This window comes from Delphinapterus leucas, chromosome 1 (assembly GCF_059928025.1).
Source record: "Delphinapterus leucas isolate spDelLeu-1000000601 "Yukka" chromosome 1, BTC_Dleu_Yukka2, whole genome shotgun sequence".
Lineage (NCBI taxonomy): Eukaryota > Metazoa > Chordata > Mammalia > Artiodactyla > Monodontidae > Delphinapterus > Delphinapterus leucas.
The window spans coordinates 126,219,003-126,236,075 of record NC_143129.1 but is presented as its reverse complement, the minus strand read 5'-3'; the positions used below and the strand labels follow the sequence as shown (position 1 = coordinate 126,236,075).

The window sequence follows — 17,073 nt, the reverse complement described above, 5'->3', positions numbered from 1 at the left end:
TTCTGAAACATACATCTTTACTTTCTATATCACGTACCTGACTTGTCTAACACCTGCAGAATTAACCACTGATTTTGAATACTTACATGACTTATTTGCTCTAATATTCATATGACATGAAGCATGTTTTCTTCTATTTTTGTCTATCCATTTAAGTATTTTGCAACCTCCAACTAGATATCAAATTTCCCAAATACTTCTTTCAACATTTTAAAAGTCAACATACAATGGTGATTTGAACATGTAATGTCACCATATTAACTATTTAGAAATTGAATATTTTATCCTCTTCCATTAAAAATCCAAATAATAATCAAATTTCTGGAATTAAACATTGAAAAAAAATAAACTATTTCCTAATGGAATCATTCAAATATGGAAAAAAAAAAACAGATCCACTTTCAATTAAAAAACAAATATTCTGAGTCAACCAAAAACTTCTAAAACTAAGAAATGAGAATAGCAAAGTGGCAGAATATCAGATTAAATAAAATTTTAATTGTATTTCTATATGCTTATAAAAAACAATCCAAAATGAAATTAATAAATGATTCCATTCATAATATCACAAAAATAAATAAAATGCATAGAAATAAATTTTTAAAAATTAAGTGAAAGACTTGTACACTGAAAACAACAAAACTGAGAGAATTAAAGAGTACTTAAATAAAATGACAGTTCATGTTCAAGGACAAGAATACTATTATAAAGATGGTAATTCTCCACAAATTGATCTATAAATTCAATGGAATACTTATCACTATCCCAGCAGGAATCATTGTAGAAACTAACAAGCTGATCCTAAAATTCATTTGTAAATGCAAGGAACCCTGAATAGCCAAAGCAATATTGAAAAAGAAGAGCAAAGTTGGAGAACTCACACTTTCCTATTTTGAAACTTAACTACAAAGCTATAGTAATCAAGACTGTGTAGTACTGCCATAAGGACAGCTATATAGACCACTGGAATATAACTGAGAGTCTAGAAATAAATGCTTACATTTATGGCCAACTGATCTTCAACAAAAAATATCAAGGCAATTCACTGGGGGAATGGGGCTGGTATAATTGAATATCCACGTGCAAGAAATGAACTTAGACTCTCACTTCACACCATGTAAAAAATTCATTCAAGATCAAAAATAGATATAAATTTCAGAGATATAATTATTAAAATTTTAGAACATAAAAGAAAAATTTTTTAGCCCTGAATTAGGCAGAGTTCTTAGATATAGCACCAAAAGCATGATCCATAAAACAAAAAGTTCTAAATTGGACTTCATAAAACTCAAAACTTTTTGCTTCAAAAAAGACCATTAAGAAAATGAAAAGACAAGCTACAAGCTAGGAGAAAATATTTGCAATTCTTCTATCTGATAGAGGACTTATACCCAGATATCTGCTGTTACAAATCAATAATGAGACAAACACCCACTTTAAAAATGGGCAAAAAATTTGTATAGACATTGGACCAAAGATATATACATAGTTAATAAGCAGATGAAAAGATGCTTATCATCATCATTACTTTTTAGAGATATACAAATTAAAACCATTGTGAAATACCCTTTACACCTACTAGAATGTCTATAGTACAAAAGACAGAAAATACTGTTTGCAAGGACATACAGAAAATGGAACCTTCATGCATCAGTGGTTTACACTTTTTAGAAAACAATTCAGTTTCTTAAAAAGTTAAACATAAACTTACCATACGTCCCAGCAACTGCACTCCTAAGTATCTACCCAAAGAAAATGAAAATATATGTCTACACAAAGACATGTAAGTAGGTGTTTACAGCAGCATTTTCATAATAACAAAAACTAGAAATAATCCAAATGTCCATTGGTGAATGAACAAAGAAAATGTAATATATTCACATAATGGAATAATACTCAGCAATCAAAAGGAACAAACTACTGATACATGCTACAACATGAATAAGGCTCAAACACACCACCCTAGGTGAAAGAAGGCAGGTGACAAAGACTACATATTCTATGATTCCATTTTTATAAAACGTTTAGAAAAACAAATTAATAGAGACAGAAAACAGATCAATGGTTACCTAGGACCAAGTTGGGAGTGGGGATTAACTGCAGATGCGAAGGAAGGAAACTGGTGGAGTGGTGGGAATTTCTAACACTGGATTGTGAAGATAGTTATACAGCACTGTTAATTTACCAAGATTATGGAATCATACATGTAAGATGGGTGAAGTTTACAGTATGTAAGCTATACCTCCTTAAAGCTATTGAAACATAATGGAAACCCAAAAAAGTCAAATATTTGTTTCTCTACAATTTGATAATCCTAAACTCAATAATTTTTAGCAGTAGGCATATAAGCTTTTATAATTTTTTAGTTATAAGACATTCCTAATATATTCACTAGTTTACTATATTTTATGTAAATGATAAAAAATACTGGTTTATATATTTTAGGTAAAGAATTTAGAAGCTAAAATTTTACTTCTATACATTTATTTAAAATGAAACCGTAATGAAGCCAATTACCTTTTTCAAAGCAGGGCAGAAATTAAAGAAAAGTCGGTGGTTATATGTTTTGAATCTTTCAGGAAGATGCCAGCTCTGAATTATTTCTTCATCAGAAATCACATGATGATCCAGTGCTTTGAGAGCCCATATACTGTTGACAAGAACATGTCTATATCCTTTTTTAAGGCTTACTGGACAATCAAACATAGTGAGGGCAATGAGGCTTGGACAAGCAGATAATATACATACATTCTTTAACTTTGCAAGCCCATTGTCATGTAGATAGAGAAGTTTTAGGTTCTTCAATCCACTCCAAAATCTGGTATCTGGTAGACTCTTGATCTGAAATATCATTAATAATAATATGTTAAATACAAATTTTCCATGAATTACATTGAAAAAGGAAAAACATTAAACATCTTCTATAGTTCAATATTTTCCCAAATAGCAAATTTCTCATTAGTAAGCAAAAACAGAATTTCTAATTACCCAAATGATGACTGGGGTAAAGCAAAATACACTAGGTGTCTGTAATTACTAGTGTAATTAAATAAACAAACATATATACTCCATTCAATAAAAGTCCCTTTGTAATAAGCAAACTCTTTAAACTTTTATAAAATACTTTCCTTACATGAAAAACTTCAGGGGGTCAAATCAATCAATGTTATAGTGATACTCCACATTAACAAAATGAAGGATAAATATCATACGATCATCACAATAGATATAGAAAAAGTATTTGACAAAATTCAACATCCACAAAAGACAAACCTCAGAATGGGAGAAAATATTTGCAAATGAAGCAACTGACAAAGGATTAATTTCCAAAATTTACAAGCAGCTCATGCAGCTCAATAACAAAAGAACAAACAACCCAATCCAAAAATGGGCAGAAGACCTAAATAGACATTTCTCCAAAGAAGATATACAGACTGCCAACAAACACATGAATGTTCAACATCATTAATCATTAGAGAAATGCAAATCAAAACTACAATGAGGTATCATCTCACACCAGTCAGAATGGCCATCATCAAAAAATCTAGAAACAATAAATGCTGGAGAGGGTGTGGAGAAAAGGGAAAACTCTTGCACTGCTGATGGGAATGTGAATTGGTTCAGCCACTGTGGAGCACAGTATGGAGGTTCCTTAAAAAACTACAAATAGAACTACCATATGACCCAGCAATCCCACTACTGGGCATATACCCTGAGAAAACCAAAATTCAAAAAGAGTCATGTACCAAAATGTTCACTGCAGCTCTATTTACAATAGCCCGGAGATGGAAACAACCTAAGTGCCCATCATCGGATGAATGGATAAAGAAGATGTGGCACATATATAAAATGGAATATTACTCAGCCATAAAAAGAAACGAAATTGAGCTATTTGTAATGAGGTGGATAGACCTAGAGTCTGTCATACAGAGTGAAGTAGGTCAGAAAGAGAAAGACAAATACCGTATGCTAACACATATATATATGGAATTTAAGAAAAAGAAAATGTCATGAAGAACCTAGGGGTAAGACAGGAATAAAGACACAGACCTACTGGAGAACGGACTTGAGGATATGGGGAGGGGGAAGGGTGAGCTGTGACAGGGCGAGACAGAGGCATGGACATATATACACTAACAAACGTAAAGTAGATAGCTAGTGGGAAGCAGCTGCATGGCACAGGGATATCGGCTCGGTGCTTTGTGACCGCCTGGAGGGGTGGGATAGGGAGGGTGGGAGGGAGGGAGATGCAAGAGGGAAGAGATATGGGAACATATGTATATGTATAACTGATTCACTTTGCTATAAAGCAGAAACTAAAACACCATTGTAAAGCAATTATACCCCAATAAAGATGTTAAAAAAAAATCCAACATTCTTTTATGATTAAAACTCTCAACAAGCTGGGTATAGAGGGACTCTACCTCAACATAATAAAGGCCATATCTGACAAGCTCACAGCTAACATCAGTCTCAGTGGTGAAAAGATACAATATTTTCCTATAAGAGCAAGAGTAAGACAAGGATGCCCGCTCTCACCACTTTTATTCAGCATAGCACTGGAAGCTAGAAGTCCTAGACAGAGCAATTAGGCAAGAAGAAGGAACAAAAGGCAACCAAATTGGAAATGAAAAAGTAAAACTGTCACTTTCTGCAGATTACATGATATACAGGCATACCTCAGAGATTTTGTGTGTTGAGTTCCAGGCCACTGCAATAAAGCAAATATTGCAATAAAGCAAGTCACAAAAATTTTTTGGTTTCCCACTGCATATTAAAGTTGTTTACACTATACGGTAATCTATTAAGTGTGCAATAGCATTATGTCTAAAAATACCAATGTACATATCTTAAGTAAAAAATACTTTATTGCTAAAAAATGCTAGCCATCATCTGATAATGTGAGATTGCCACAGACCTTCAATTTGTAAAAAATGCAGTATCAGTGAAGTACAATAAAATGATGCCCAATAAAATGCAGTATGCCTGTATATGGAAAACCCTAAATACTGCACAAAAAACTGTTAGAACTAATAAATAAAATCAGTAACATTTCAGAATACAAAATCAATACACAAAATTATGTTGACTTTCTACACATTAAGTATTAACTATCAGAAAGAGAAATTAATAAAACAATCCCACTCACAACTGCATCAAAAAGAATAAAATGCCTAGGAATATATTTAACCAAGGATGTGAAAGATATGTACACTGAAAACTATAAGACATATTGAAAAGAAATTGAAGAAGACATAAATAAATTGAAAGATACTCTGTGCTTGTGAATTGCAAGAACTAATATTGTTAAAACGTTGATACTACCCAAAGCAATCTACAGATTCAACACAAGCCATACCAAAATTTCAGTGGCATTTTTCACATAAATAGAACAAATAATCCTAACATTTGTATGAAATTACAGAAAACCTCAAATAGGCAAAATGATCTTGAGAAAGAACAAAGCTGGAGCCCTCACACTTCCTGAATTCAAGGATATTACAAAGTTACAGTAAAAAAAAAAAAAAACAGTATGGTACTGGCATTTAAAAACAAACAAACAAACACATAGGTCAATGGAACAGAAAGATAGCCCAGAAATAAACCAACACATATATGTTCAATTGATTTACAAAAAAGGAACCAAGAATATACAAGGGAAAAGAAGAGTCTTGTCAATAAATTGTGTTGGGAAAACTGGACAGACACTTGTGAAAGAATGAAACTTGACCACTATCTTATGCTACACACAAAAATTAACTCGAAATGGATTAAAGACTTGAACACAAAATCTGAAACCATAAAACACCTAGAAGAAAACATTGGTGGTAAGCTCCTTGACATGGGTCTTGGCAATATTTTTTTTGATTTGACACCAAAAGCAAAGGCTAAAAAAAAACAAAGCTGAGCAAGTGAGATGATGTCAAACTAAAAAGCTTCTGCACAGTAAAGGAAACCATCAATGAAATGAAAAGGCAACTGGGACTTCCTTGGTGGTCCAGTGCTAAAGAATCCACCTTACAATGCAGGGCACGTGGGTTCGATCCCTGGCCAGGGAACTAAGATCCCACATGCTGCGGGGCAACTAAATCTGCATGCCACAAATACTGAGCTCGCGCACCTCAACTAGAGAGCTTATGTGCCACAAACTACAGGCCCACGTGCTCTGGAGCCCACGTACCACAATGAAAGATCCCACATGCTCAACAAAGATCTCGTGTGCCGCAACCAAAGACCCAACACAGCCAAAAATAAATAAATCTTACCAAAAAAAAGGCAACCTACTGAATGGGGGAAAATATTTGCAAATCATATCTGAGAAGGGGCTAATATCCAAAATACATAAAGAATTCACACAATAGCAAAAACCCAAACGATCCAACTAAAAAATGGGAAGAGGATCTAAGTTAACGTTCTTCCAAAGAAGACATCCAATGTCCAACAGGTACATGAAAAGATACTCAACATCACCAATCATCAGGGAAATGCATATTAAAACCACAAATTCAATCACCTCACACCTATTAGAATAGCTATTATCAAAAAGACAAGAAATAACAAGTTGGCAAGGATGAGGAGAAAAGGGAACCATGTGCAGTGTTTGTGCAATTGTAAATTGGTGCAGCCACTATGAAAACAGCAAGGAGGTTCCTCAAAAAATGCAAAATAAAGGGCTTCCCTGGTGGCGCAGGGGTTGAGAGTCCACCTACCGATGCAGGGGACACGGGTTCGTGCCCCGGTCCGGTAAGATCCCACATGCCACAGAGCGGGTAGGCCCTTGAGCCAAGGCCGCTGAGCCTGTGTGTCCGGAGCCTGTGCTCCGCAACGGGAGAGACCACAACAGCGTACCACAATTAAAAAAAAAAAAAATTCAAAATAAAGCTTCCATATGATCCGGCAATTCTACCTCCAGGAATTTATTTCAAGGAAATGAAAACACCAGCTCAAAAAGACACATACATCCCCATGTTCACTGCACCATTATTTATAATAGCCAAGATGTGGAAGCAACCTAAGTGTCTATCTATAGATGAATAAGTAAAGAAAATCTTGTGTGTATACACAGTGGATTACTGCTGACTCATAAAAAAGAATGAAATCATGCCATTTGAAACAAAATGGTGGATGTTGAGAGCATTATGCAAAATGAAATAAGTCAGACAGAAAAAGACAACTACCACATGATCTAACTCATGTGGAATTTAAAAAAGCAAACAAAAACCAAACTCTTAGATACAGAGAACTCATTGGTGATTCAGAGACAGAGGGGGTGGGTGAAATGGTGAAGTTGCTGAAAAGATACAAATTTTCAGTTATAAAATAAATGAGTCCTGGGGATATAATACACAGCAGGGTGAGTACAGTTAATAATACTGGATTATATATTTGAAGGTTGCTAAGAAAGCAGATATTAAAAGTTCTCATCACAAGGAAAAAATTGTAACTCTTTGGTGATGGATGTTAACTTGACTTATTGTGATCATTTTGCAATATACACAAATATTGAACCATTATGTTTTATACCTGAAATTAATATAATACTTTATGTCAATTATATATCATTAAAAAATTAAGAAGTCAAGAAGTAGTCTTAAGACTATGGATTTAAGAAGTAAACCAAATCACATACTGTTGGTCTAGATATTTTAAATCAAAAATGTTTGCTTATACCTAAAATTTTTGTGCTTACATATATTTTTTATTTAGTTTTGAATTGTTTATATTTCACATATAAGACTACCCGGGAGAAATACTGTACATAGATAACGTAAGTGCTTATTAAATATCAACTTAATTTATATGCAGATAACTGAAATGGCTATTGCTTACGTGATTTCCATGGAGATCAAGTTTGACTAATTTTATACAACTCTGAAGTGGACGAATATCTGTAATAAAATTGTTTGAGAAGATGCACACTCTAAGAGAGATACAAGATTGAAAACTTTCCATAGATTTTAAATGAAGGCCACTGAACTTCACAAAAACATAATCTTTTTGATCTTCTATTATATTTTCATTATAGTGACTCCATTCTCTATGATTGGTTAGCTCTTCTGTGACTGTTCCATGAAACATCTAGGAAAAATGGGAAATTTTGAACGTTTTTTTTCAACTTTCAAAAATAAATCTATATGAAAAAAATACTTTCTAATAGACAGTGAGAATAAATGGGTAGAAAAGTTAAAATTTTTAAGAATATAATTTCCATAAAACCTTCTATCCCAAAGCATTTTAAATATTAACATGTATATAATTACAACTCAAAAATGTATCATTTCTCTCACCAATGAAATAATCAGTAAGAGGAAGAAAAACTTTCTTTTTCCTGAAATACTTAAAGAACATGAAATTCAGTGAAATAGCTGGGATAAAAACATCACCTCTAGGCAATACAACTAAAACAAACATAGAAAACTATACCCCTCAGACTTCCCTCGTGGTGCAGTGGTTAAGAATCTGTCTGACAATGCAGCAGACACAGGTTCGAACCCTGGTCTGGGAGGATCCCACATGCCACAGAGCTAGGCCCATGTGCCACAACTACTGAGCCTGCACTCTAGAGCCCGCAAGCCACAACTACTGAGCCCCCATGCTGCAACTACAGAAGCCCATGCTCCGCAACAAGAGAAGCCACTGCAATGAGAAGACCGTGCACCACAGCAAAGAGTAATCCCTGCTTGCCGCAACTAGAGAAAGCCCATGTGCAGCAACAAAGACCCAACATAGCCATAAATAAATAAATAAATTTATTTTTTAAAAAAGAGAAAACTATACCCTAACATACCTTGTATAATAATTTTGGTTAAAAGATGTTGTTAAGTAAAGAAGAGCATTGAGTGATAAATCCCCAAGTTAGGAGAGTGATCATCTTTGTGAGAAAGGCTGATAAATGCAGCTAAATGAAATTAAGGGGCAATAAAGGGCTACAAGGATGATTCAACAATGTAAATCAATCATTGTGATAAACCTCATAAATGGAATGAAGGATAAAAATCATATGATCATATCAATAGATGCAGAAAAATCATTTGAAAAAATTTAACATCCTTAAATAAAAATTCTAAACAAAGTGGGTACAAAAGCACTGCAATTCAGCATAACAGAGGCCATAAATTATAACCGTGCAGCTAACATCATACTCAATGATGAAAGGTTGAAAGCTTTCCTCTAAAATCAGGGAAAAGAAAGTGCCCACTCTCACCATTACTGGATATCCTAGCTGGAGTAATCAGGCAAGAAAAAGAAATAAAATCAGAAAGGAAGAAGTAAAATTGTCTTTGTTTGCAGATGACTTGATGTTATATACAGAAAATCCTAAAGACTCCATCAAAAAAATGTTAGAACTAATTTAAAAATTCAATAAAGTTGAAGGGCACAAAATCAACATGCAAAACTCAACTGCATTTTATATTTGTTAACAATGAACTATGTGAAAAAAATAAAGACAATCCCATTATAATAGCATCAAAAATACTCAAGTACTTAGGAATGCATTTAAACAAGGAGGTGAAAGATCTGTACACTGAAAACTGTAAGACATTAATGAAAGGAATTGAAGAAAACAAAAATGATTGGAAAGCTATCTTGTGTTCATGGATTGCAACAGTTAATACTCTTAAAATGTCCATACTACTACTCAAGTCATCTATAGATTCAGTGCAATCCCTATCAAAATTTCAATGACACTTTTCACAGAAATAGGAAAAGCAACTCTAAAATTCATATGGGACCACGAAAAAAAAAATAGGAAAAACAATCTTGTGAAAGAACAAAACTGGAGGCCTCATACCTTCTGAATTCAAAACAACATATTACAAAGCTACAGTAATCAAAATAGTATGGTACTAGCATAAAAACTGGCACATAGATCAAGGCAAAAGAATTGAGAGCCCAGAAATAAACCCATAAATATGCAACAACAATATCTGACAAAAGAACCAAGAATACTCAATAATGAAAGGACAGTATCTTCAAGAAATGGTGTTGAAAAAACTGCCTAAGAATGAAATGTTCACATGCGAAAGAATAAAATTGGACCCCTGTCTTAAACCACTCACAAAAATTACTGGATGGGGCTTCCCTGGTGGCGCAGTGGTTGAGAGTCTGCCTGCCGATGCAGGGGACACGGGTTCGTGCCCCGGTCCGGGAAGATCCCACATGCCGCAGAGCGGCTAGGCCCGTGAGCCATGGCCGCTGAGCCTGCACGTCCAGAGCCTGTACTCCGCAACAGGAAAGGCCACAACAGTGAGAGGCCTGCGTACCACCAAAAAAAAAAAAAAATTACTGGAAATGGGTCAAAGACTTAAATGTAAGAGCAGAAACCATAAAACTTCTAGAAGAAAGCTTAGGGGAAAAAAAGTTTCTTTTACATTCATTCATCCTGGTAATGACTTTTTGGATATGACACCAAAAGCAAAGGCAACAAAAGCAAATACCAACAACTGTGGCAACAAACTAAAAAGCTTCTGCACAGCAAAAAAAAAAAAAATCAAACAAACAACAGAATAAAGAGGAACCTATGGAATGGGAGAAAATATTTTCAAATCATAGATCTGATAAATGGCTAATTTCCAAAATATAAAAGGAACTCATACAAATCAGTAGAAACTGATAATAACAAAAACAACCTGATTAAAAAATAGGCTAAGTACCAGAATAGATATTTTTCCAAAGAAGACATATAAATGTCCAACAGATACATCAAAAAGTGCTCAACAACACTAATCATTAGGAAAATGAAAATCAAAACCACAATGAGCTGTCACCTCACACCTTTTAAAATGACTATATTCAAAAAGATAAGATTATGTGTTGACAAAGATGTGGAGAAAAGGAAACCCTTGTACACTGTTGGCTGTACCAATGTAAACAGTATAGAGGTACCCTGAAAAATTAAAAGTGGAACTACCATATGACATAGTAATCACATTTCTGGGTATATATCCCCCCAAAATGAAGTAATTATCTTGAAGAGGTATGTGCATCCCCATGTTCTTTAGTCCCAATGCCTAAGTCATGGAGGGAACCTAAATGTCCACTGACAGATGAATGGCTAAAGGAAATATGATATCTATTTTATATACACACACACAATGGAATATTATTCAGCCATGAAGAAGAAGGAAACTGCCATTTTCTACAATATAAATGCCACTGGTGGCCAAAATATGGTGCAAGAAATGGGGAGATGTTGGTTAAAGGGAACAAACTTCCAGTTATAAGATGAACAAGTTCTGGGAATATAATGTACAGCATGGTGACTATAGTTAAAAATACTGTATTGTATACTTAAAAGTTACTAAGAGAGTAGATCCTAAAGGTCCTCAAACACACCGGGAAAAAAAAAACAACAGATAATTATATGTGGTGATAGAGGTATTATGAACCTTACCATGGTAATCATTTTTGCAATGTATATATGTATTAAAGTATCATATTATACATATTAAACTTATATAATGTTATATGTCAATTATATCACAATAAACCTGGAAGAAAAGATTTCTAAGTACAAATAATTAGGTATGTCTCATTTAGATTAATATTTGTTGTTAATTCCTTGAAATCCTTCCATTTGAATTTTCTACAACCAATATCCAATGTCCTGCAAAAAAGAATGCACATTCTTTTTTCATTTATTTACACTGTGTAACAAAGCACCCCTAAACCTACTGCCTTAATAAAAACACCATTAATTATTTCTCAGGTCTGTGGCTTAACTTAGTTCAAGTGGGCAGCTCTTTTTCAAGGGATGTTGACTTAATAAGATTCAGTCTTGTGGGGCTCATCCAAACTAACACCTACAAGGTGACTAATTTACATATGTGAAACACTGGCAAGGAGAGCAGGAAGGTAGGTTCAGCTGGAATGCTGGGATATACGGGTCTCTCTCACCATACTATCTTAAGGTCTCTCCATCCACACCAGTACTCACGATGTCATCCTCTCACAGGTCTATTCATGTGTTTCTGTAATAGGGAAGTAAGACTTTCTACATGGTCGACACAGGGCTCCAAAAAGTATAAACACAGAACCTGTCGGGCCTTCTGAAGGTTTAGGCCCATCTGGCAGAGCTTTACCTCAACCACATTCTATTACTTAGAGGAAGTTATTCTGATGATTTGAACCAGTTTATAATGTAGTTAGAGAAAGAAGAAAATAAAATATAAGTTGTTCTGAGCTTGGTGACCTCAGGCAAGTTATGTATATCCTCAATTTGTTATGTATCCAAATTATGTTCCTCAGTTTCCTCATCTATAAAACATGGATAGTAATAGTATTTGATGGAAATAATTGTTGTGAGGACTAAATGAGTTGGCCTGAAGGCTTTAGAACACTGTCTGGCACATAGCAAGCACTGTAAAATGAGTATTACTTAATAAGGCAAATACCTAGCTCAATTAACAACTCAACATAGACTGCCCCTTCAAAAAGTAAGTTAGGGCACTTCTGGTTTCCAGTCCAACATATAAGGAGCTTAGAAGTTGTCACACCATCCTAAAAAGTAAAAGCTGAACAAAATGAAAAAAATCAACACATCTTCTTAGATTCCTCAGTAAAGGGAGGTCACACAGAGAGCCAATACCCTCAAAATCAGAGAGACAGGTAAGTGGATATAGAGATTCAGAACTTACAGGAGCAGAAACTCACCAGCAGAGATCTCTGGAGGAACTAGTGCCTCCTGGGTAGGAAATCCTAAACTATAACTGATAAGTTACTGCAGGCACAGTGTTGACAACTCTGAGATTAAAAATTCCAGGAAGGCCTAGTCAATGAAGGGACCACCTTGCTTTTGAAAGATTAACATCCAGGAGCTCTAACACGTCCTCAGGGTGAATACTGGACAAAAATCCACTCATGCTTCCATAGGGGAGAGGAAATAAATAATTTTGAAATACACCAGAGAATTCTGCTCTTCTTAATAAGGCCTGCCCTCAAGAGAAACTATTTAATGGACACTAAACAACTGAGGTTTTATCAGAGCCTAACTGACATGGGAGAAGAGAAATACTCAACTCCATCTCCCTCTAGCCTTCCATTTGGAGGAAGGGAAGCACCCAACTCCAGCCCACTCTTGCTATCTTGCCCACCTAAGAGTAAGGAAAACTAAGAAGCACTTGTGAAATCCACAGCCCAGGGTCACAGGCTCATTAAAAGACTAAGACCTTAACATATAACCATAGAATACTTTTTTTCTACCCACATCTTACCATCACACCACATCAGTATTTTATAAGAGTTCCTTTTACCAGTACATCATTTCTGGCTTTCAACAAAAATTACAAGGCATACTAAAAGACAAAAAACACAGAGTAAGCATAAGAACCAATATCAGCTATGGCAAAGATGTTGGAAATATCAGACTGGGAATGTAAAACATCTATGATTAAACATGCTAAGCACTTGAATGAAGAAAAGTAGAAAACAAACAAGAACAGATGGGTAGTGTAAGGTAGAGCGATAGAATTAAAAAAGAATAAAAAAAATAATGCTAGAGATCAAAAATACTATAACAGAAACGATGAATGCCTTTGATGAGCTAATTTAGTAGATTGGACGTGGCTGAGGAAAGAATCTCTGAGTTTGAGAATATGTCAATAGAAACTTCAAAAACTGAAAAGTAAACAGAACAAAGACTGAAAAAAGCAGAACAGAATATCCCAGAACTGTGGGATAACTACAAAAAGTGTTCAATATGCATAATGGAAATACCAGAATGAGAAGAAAGTGATAAAGGAACAAAGGAGCATAAAAAATATTTGAAACAGTAATGATGGTGAAATTCTTCAAATTAATGTTAGATACAACCCACTGATCAAGTAAGCAGAAAACACCAAGCAGGAAAAAGGCCAAAAAAAATACAACTAGACATATCGTTTTCAAATTTCAGAAAATTAAGGATAAAGGAAGAAATCTGAAAGATGACATAGGGAGAAAACCTCTTATCTACAAAAAGGGAAAAATAAGAATTATATCTAACTTCCCCTAAGAAACTATGCTAGCAAGAGGAGAGTGGAATAAAGTATTTAAAGTGTTGAAAGGAAAATCCTGCCAACAAAAAAATCTATACCTTGTGAAATTATTCCTCAAAAGTGGATGAGAAAAAAGACTCTCAGACAAACAAAACTTGAGGAAATTTCTTGTCAGTAGACCAGCCTTAAAAGAAATGTTTAAAATAGTCCTTTAGAAACAAGGAAAATAGTATAGTTCAGAAACTCAGATCTACATAAGAAAAAGGAAGAACACTAGGGCAGGCACAAGTGAAGGTAAAATAAAAATCTTTTATTTTTCTTATTCTTAGTTGATATAGCAGGTAAAAGTTTGTTCAAACATTAACAGCAAAAATTTATTTGATTATATATGCATACATATGCTCAGTTGACACTTGAAAAACATGGCTGTGGGTAGGGGTGAAGACCCTTACACAGTTAAAAATCATTTGTCTCTCAGTATCCACCGGGGATTGGTTCCCGGATCCACCACAGATACCAAAATCCATGGACACTCAAGTCCCATAGTGAGCCCTCCACAAAACTATCCAAGGTTCTGCATCTGTGGCTTCAACCAGCACAGATTGTGTAGTACTGTATTTATTGAAAAAAAGAAAAACATAGACGTAGACCCAACAGTTCATACCCATGTTGTTTAGAAGTCAACTATATATTTTTGTATAAGTAACTATGCTATGTATAAATGAAATGAATGACAGCAAGGATACAAGGAACAGGAAGGAAAAATCAGGAATATTTTTTATTATAAGGTATTTATACTACATACGAAGTAGTATAGTGTTATGTGAGAGTGGATTTGGATTATTGCAATCTCTAGGGAAATGGCTTAAAAAGCAAAAAAAGAAGTAAAATAGATATGCTAAGAAAAGATAGAAAATAGAATCATACAATGCTCAATTAAAATCACAAAAGGCAGAAAAAAATGGAAGGCTATAACTGGTACAAAGAACAAGAGCAATAAATATAAAAGATTAACAAATACAGATATTAATCCAACTATATAATCACTTTACAGTAAGTCCCCTACATATGAACGAGTTCAGTTCCAAGAATATGTTTGTAAGTCCAATTTGTTCATAAGTCCAACAAAGCTAGCCTAATTACCCAACTAACACAATTGGCTATATAGTACTGTACTGTAATAGGTTTATAATACTTTTCACACAAATAATACATAAAAAACAAACAAAAAATAAAGAAAACATTTTTAACCTTACAGTACAGCACCTTGAAAAGTACAGTAGTACAGTACAACAGCTGGCATACAGGGGCTGTCATCGAGTGAACAGGCAAGAAGAGTTACTGACTGGATGAGGGAGAGGAGGTGGGAGATGGTAGAGCTGAAGGATCGTCAGCAATAGGAGATGGAGGGCAAGCTGCAATTTCACTCACACCTGATGTTGATGGCTCAGGTTCTGGTTCCTTGCTGGATTCAACTCTATCTACCCTCTTGAAAAAATGATCCAGTGATGTCTGGGTAATAGCTCTTTTTTTCTCATCATAGATGACACAGTAGCACTGGATTGCATCCTGAATGGCTGTTGCAACCTTCGTGTACCATTCTACGTTCAGGTCCTGTGCCTCAAAACTAACTGCCTCCTCAAACAAAGAAAATCCCCTTGCCATTTCCTGCATCGTGAATCTCTTCAGTGCTTCAGCTACTTCTTCTTCCTCTTGTCTCTCTTCGTCCTTTCTCTGGGCCTCCAGTTCCATCAGGTCTTCACTAGCAAGCTCCTCGTGTTGCACAGCAAGGAGTTCAATGAAGTCGTCTTCTTGCAGATCTAGCTCGAAATAAAGATACTGTACTCTATACAACACTGTAAAGTACACAAAGCACTACCACTTGTAGAGGATGCACTCACGTGACAGTGTATGCCAGACACACAAACTAACTTACGTGATTGGACATGTGAACACACATTTGCACCTATGAAAGTTTGCAACTTGAAGGTTCGTATGTAGGGGACTTACTGTAAATATATCAATAGTCTAAGCATCAAAACAAAGACAGAGTGGATCAAAGTTAGAGTGGATCAAAAACTAGCCCAACCATATGTTGTCTACAGGAAAGCCACTTTATACATAAAGATTCACAAAGAATAAAGGTAAAGTGATTGAGGTGAATCTTAAAACATTCAAAGAAAAATTAATATGAATTCTTCTCAAATTCTTCCAAAATATAGACGATGAGGGAACATTCTGAAACTCATTTTATGAGGGCAGAATCACCCTAATACCTAAACAAAACAAAGATATCACAAAAAAAGAAAATTACAGGGCAATTTCCTTGATGAACATAGATGCAAAAATCCTCAACAAAATATTATCAAACAGAATTGAACAATGCCTTAAAAGGATCATACACCATAATTAGGTGAGACTTATTCCAGAGAAGCAGGAATGGTTCAACATCCACAAATCAGTCAATGTGATATACCACATTAACAAAATGAGCAACAAAAATCATACGATCATCTCAACAGATGCAGAAAAAGCATTTGACAAAATTCAACATCTTTTTATGATAAAAACTCTCAGCAAACTAGGTGTAGAGGGAACACACCTCAACAAAATAAAGTTCATATGTGACAAGCCCACAGCTAACCTCATACTCAATGGTGAAAAGCTGAAAGGTTTCCCTCTAAGATTAGAAACAAGACAAGAATGCCCAGTCTCACTTTTATTCATCATAGTACTGGAAGTCTTAATCAGAACAATAAGGCAGGAATAGGAGATAAAAGGCATTAAAATTGGAAAGGAAGAAGTAAAACTGTCACCATTTGCAAATGACAACATATGACATACAGAAAACCGTAAGGACTTCACACACACACACAAAAAAACTGTTAGAACTAATAAAATCAATAACATTACAGAATACAGAATCAATACACAAAAATCTGATGCATTTTTACACATTAATAATGACTTATCAGAAAGAGTTAAGAAAACAATCCCATTTACAACTGCATCAAAAAGAAAAAAATACCTCAGAATAAATTTAACCAAGGAGGTAAAAACACCTGTACACTGCAAACTATAACACACTAATGAAAGA

General features: G+C 34.7%; 1 protein-coding gene across 1 annotated transcript in view; it reads right to left on the bottom strand.

Moving 5' to 3' along the window:
• LRRIQ3 (leucine rich repeats and IQ motif containing 3) overlaps positions 1–14,295 on the bottom strand; it is a 232,589-nt gene extending 218,294 nt beyond the window's left edge. Inside the window, exons 1-2 of the mRNA XM_089920929.1 lie at positions 7,832–14,295; positions 2,518–2,863 (exon numbers count right to left, since the gene is read on the bottom strand). Coding sequence (XP_089777055.1) covers positions 2,518–2,863; positions 7,832–8,079 — 594 coding nt within the window. The 5' untranslated portion in view covers positions 8,080–14,295. The remainder of the gene's footprint in view (positions 1–2,517; positions 2,864–7,831) is intronic.
• Positions 14,296–17,073: the final 2,778 nt, after the last annotated feature.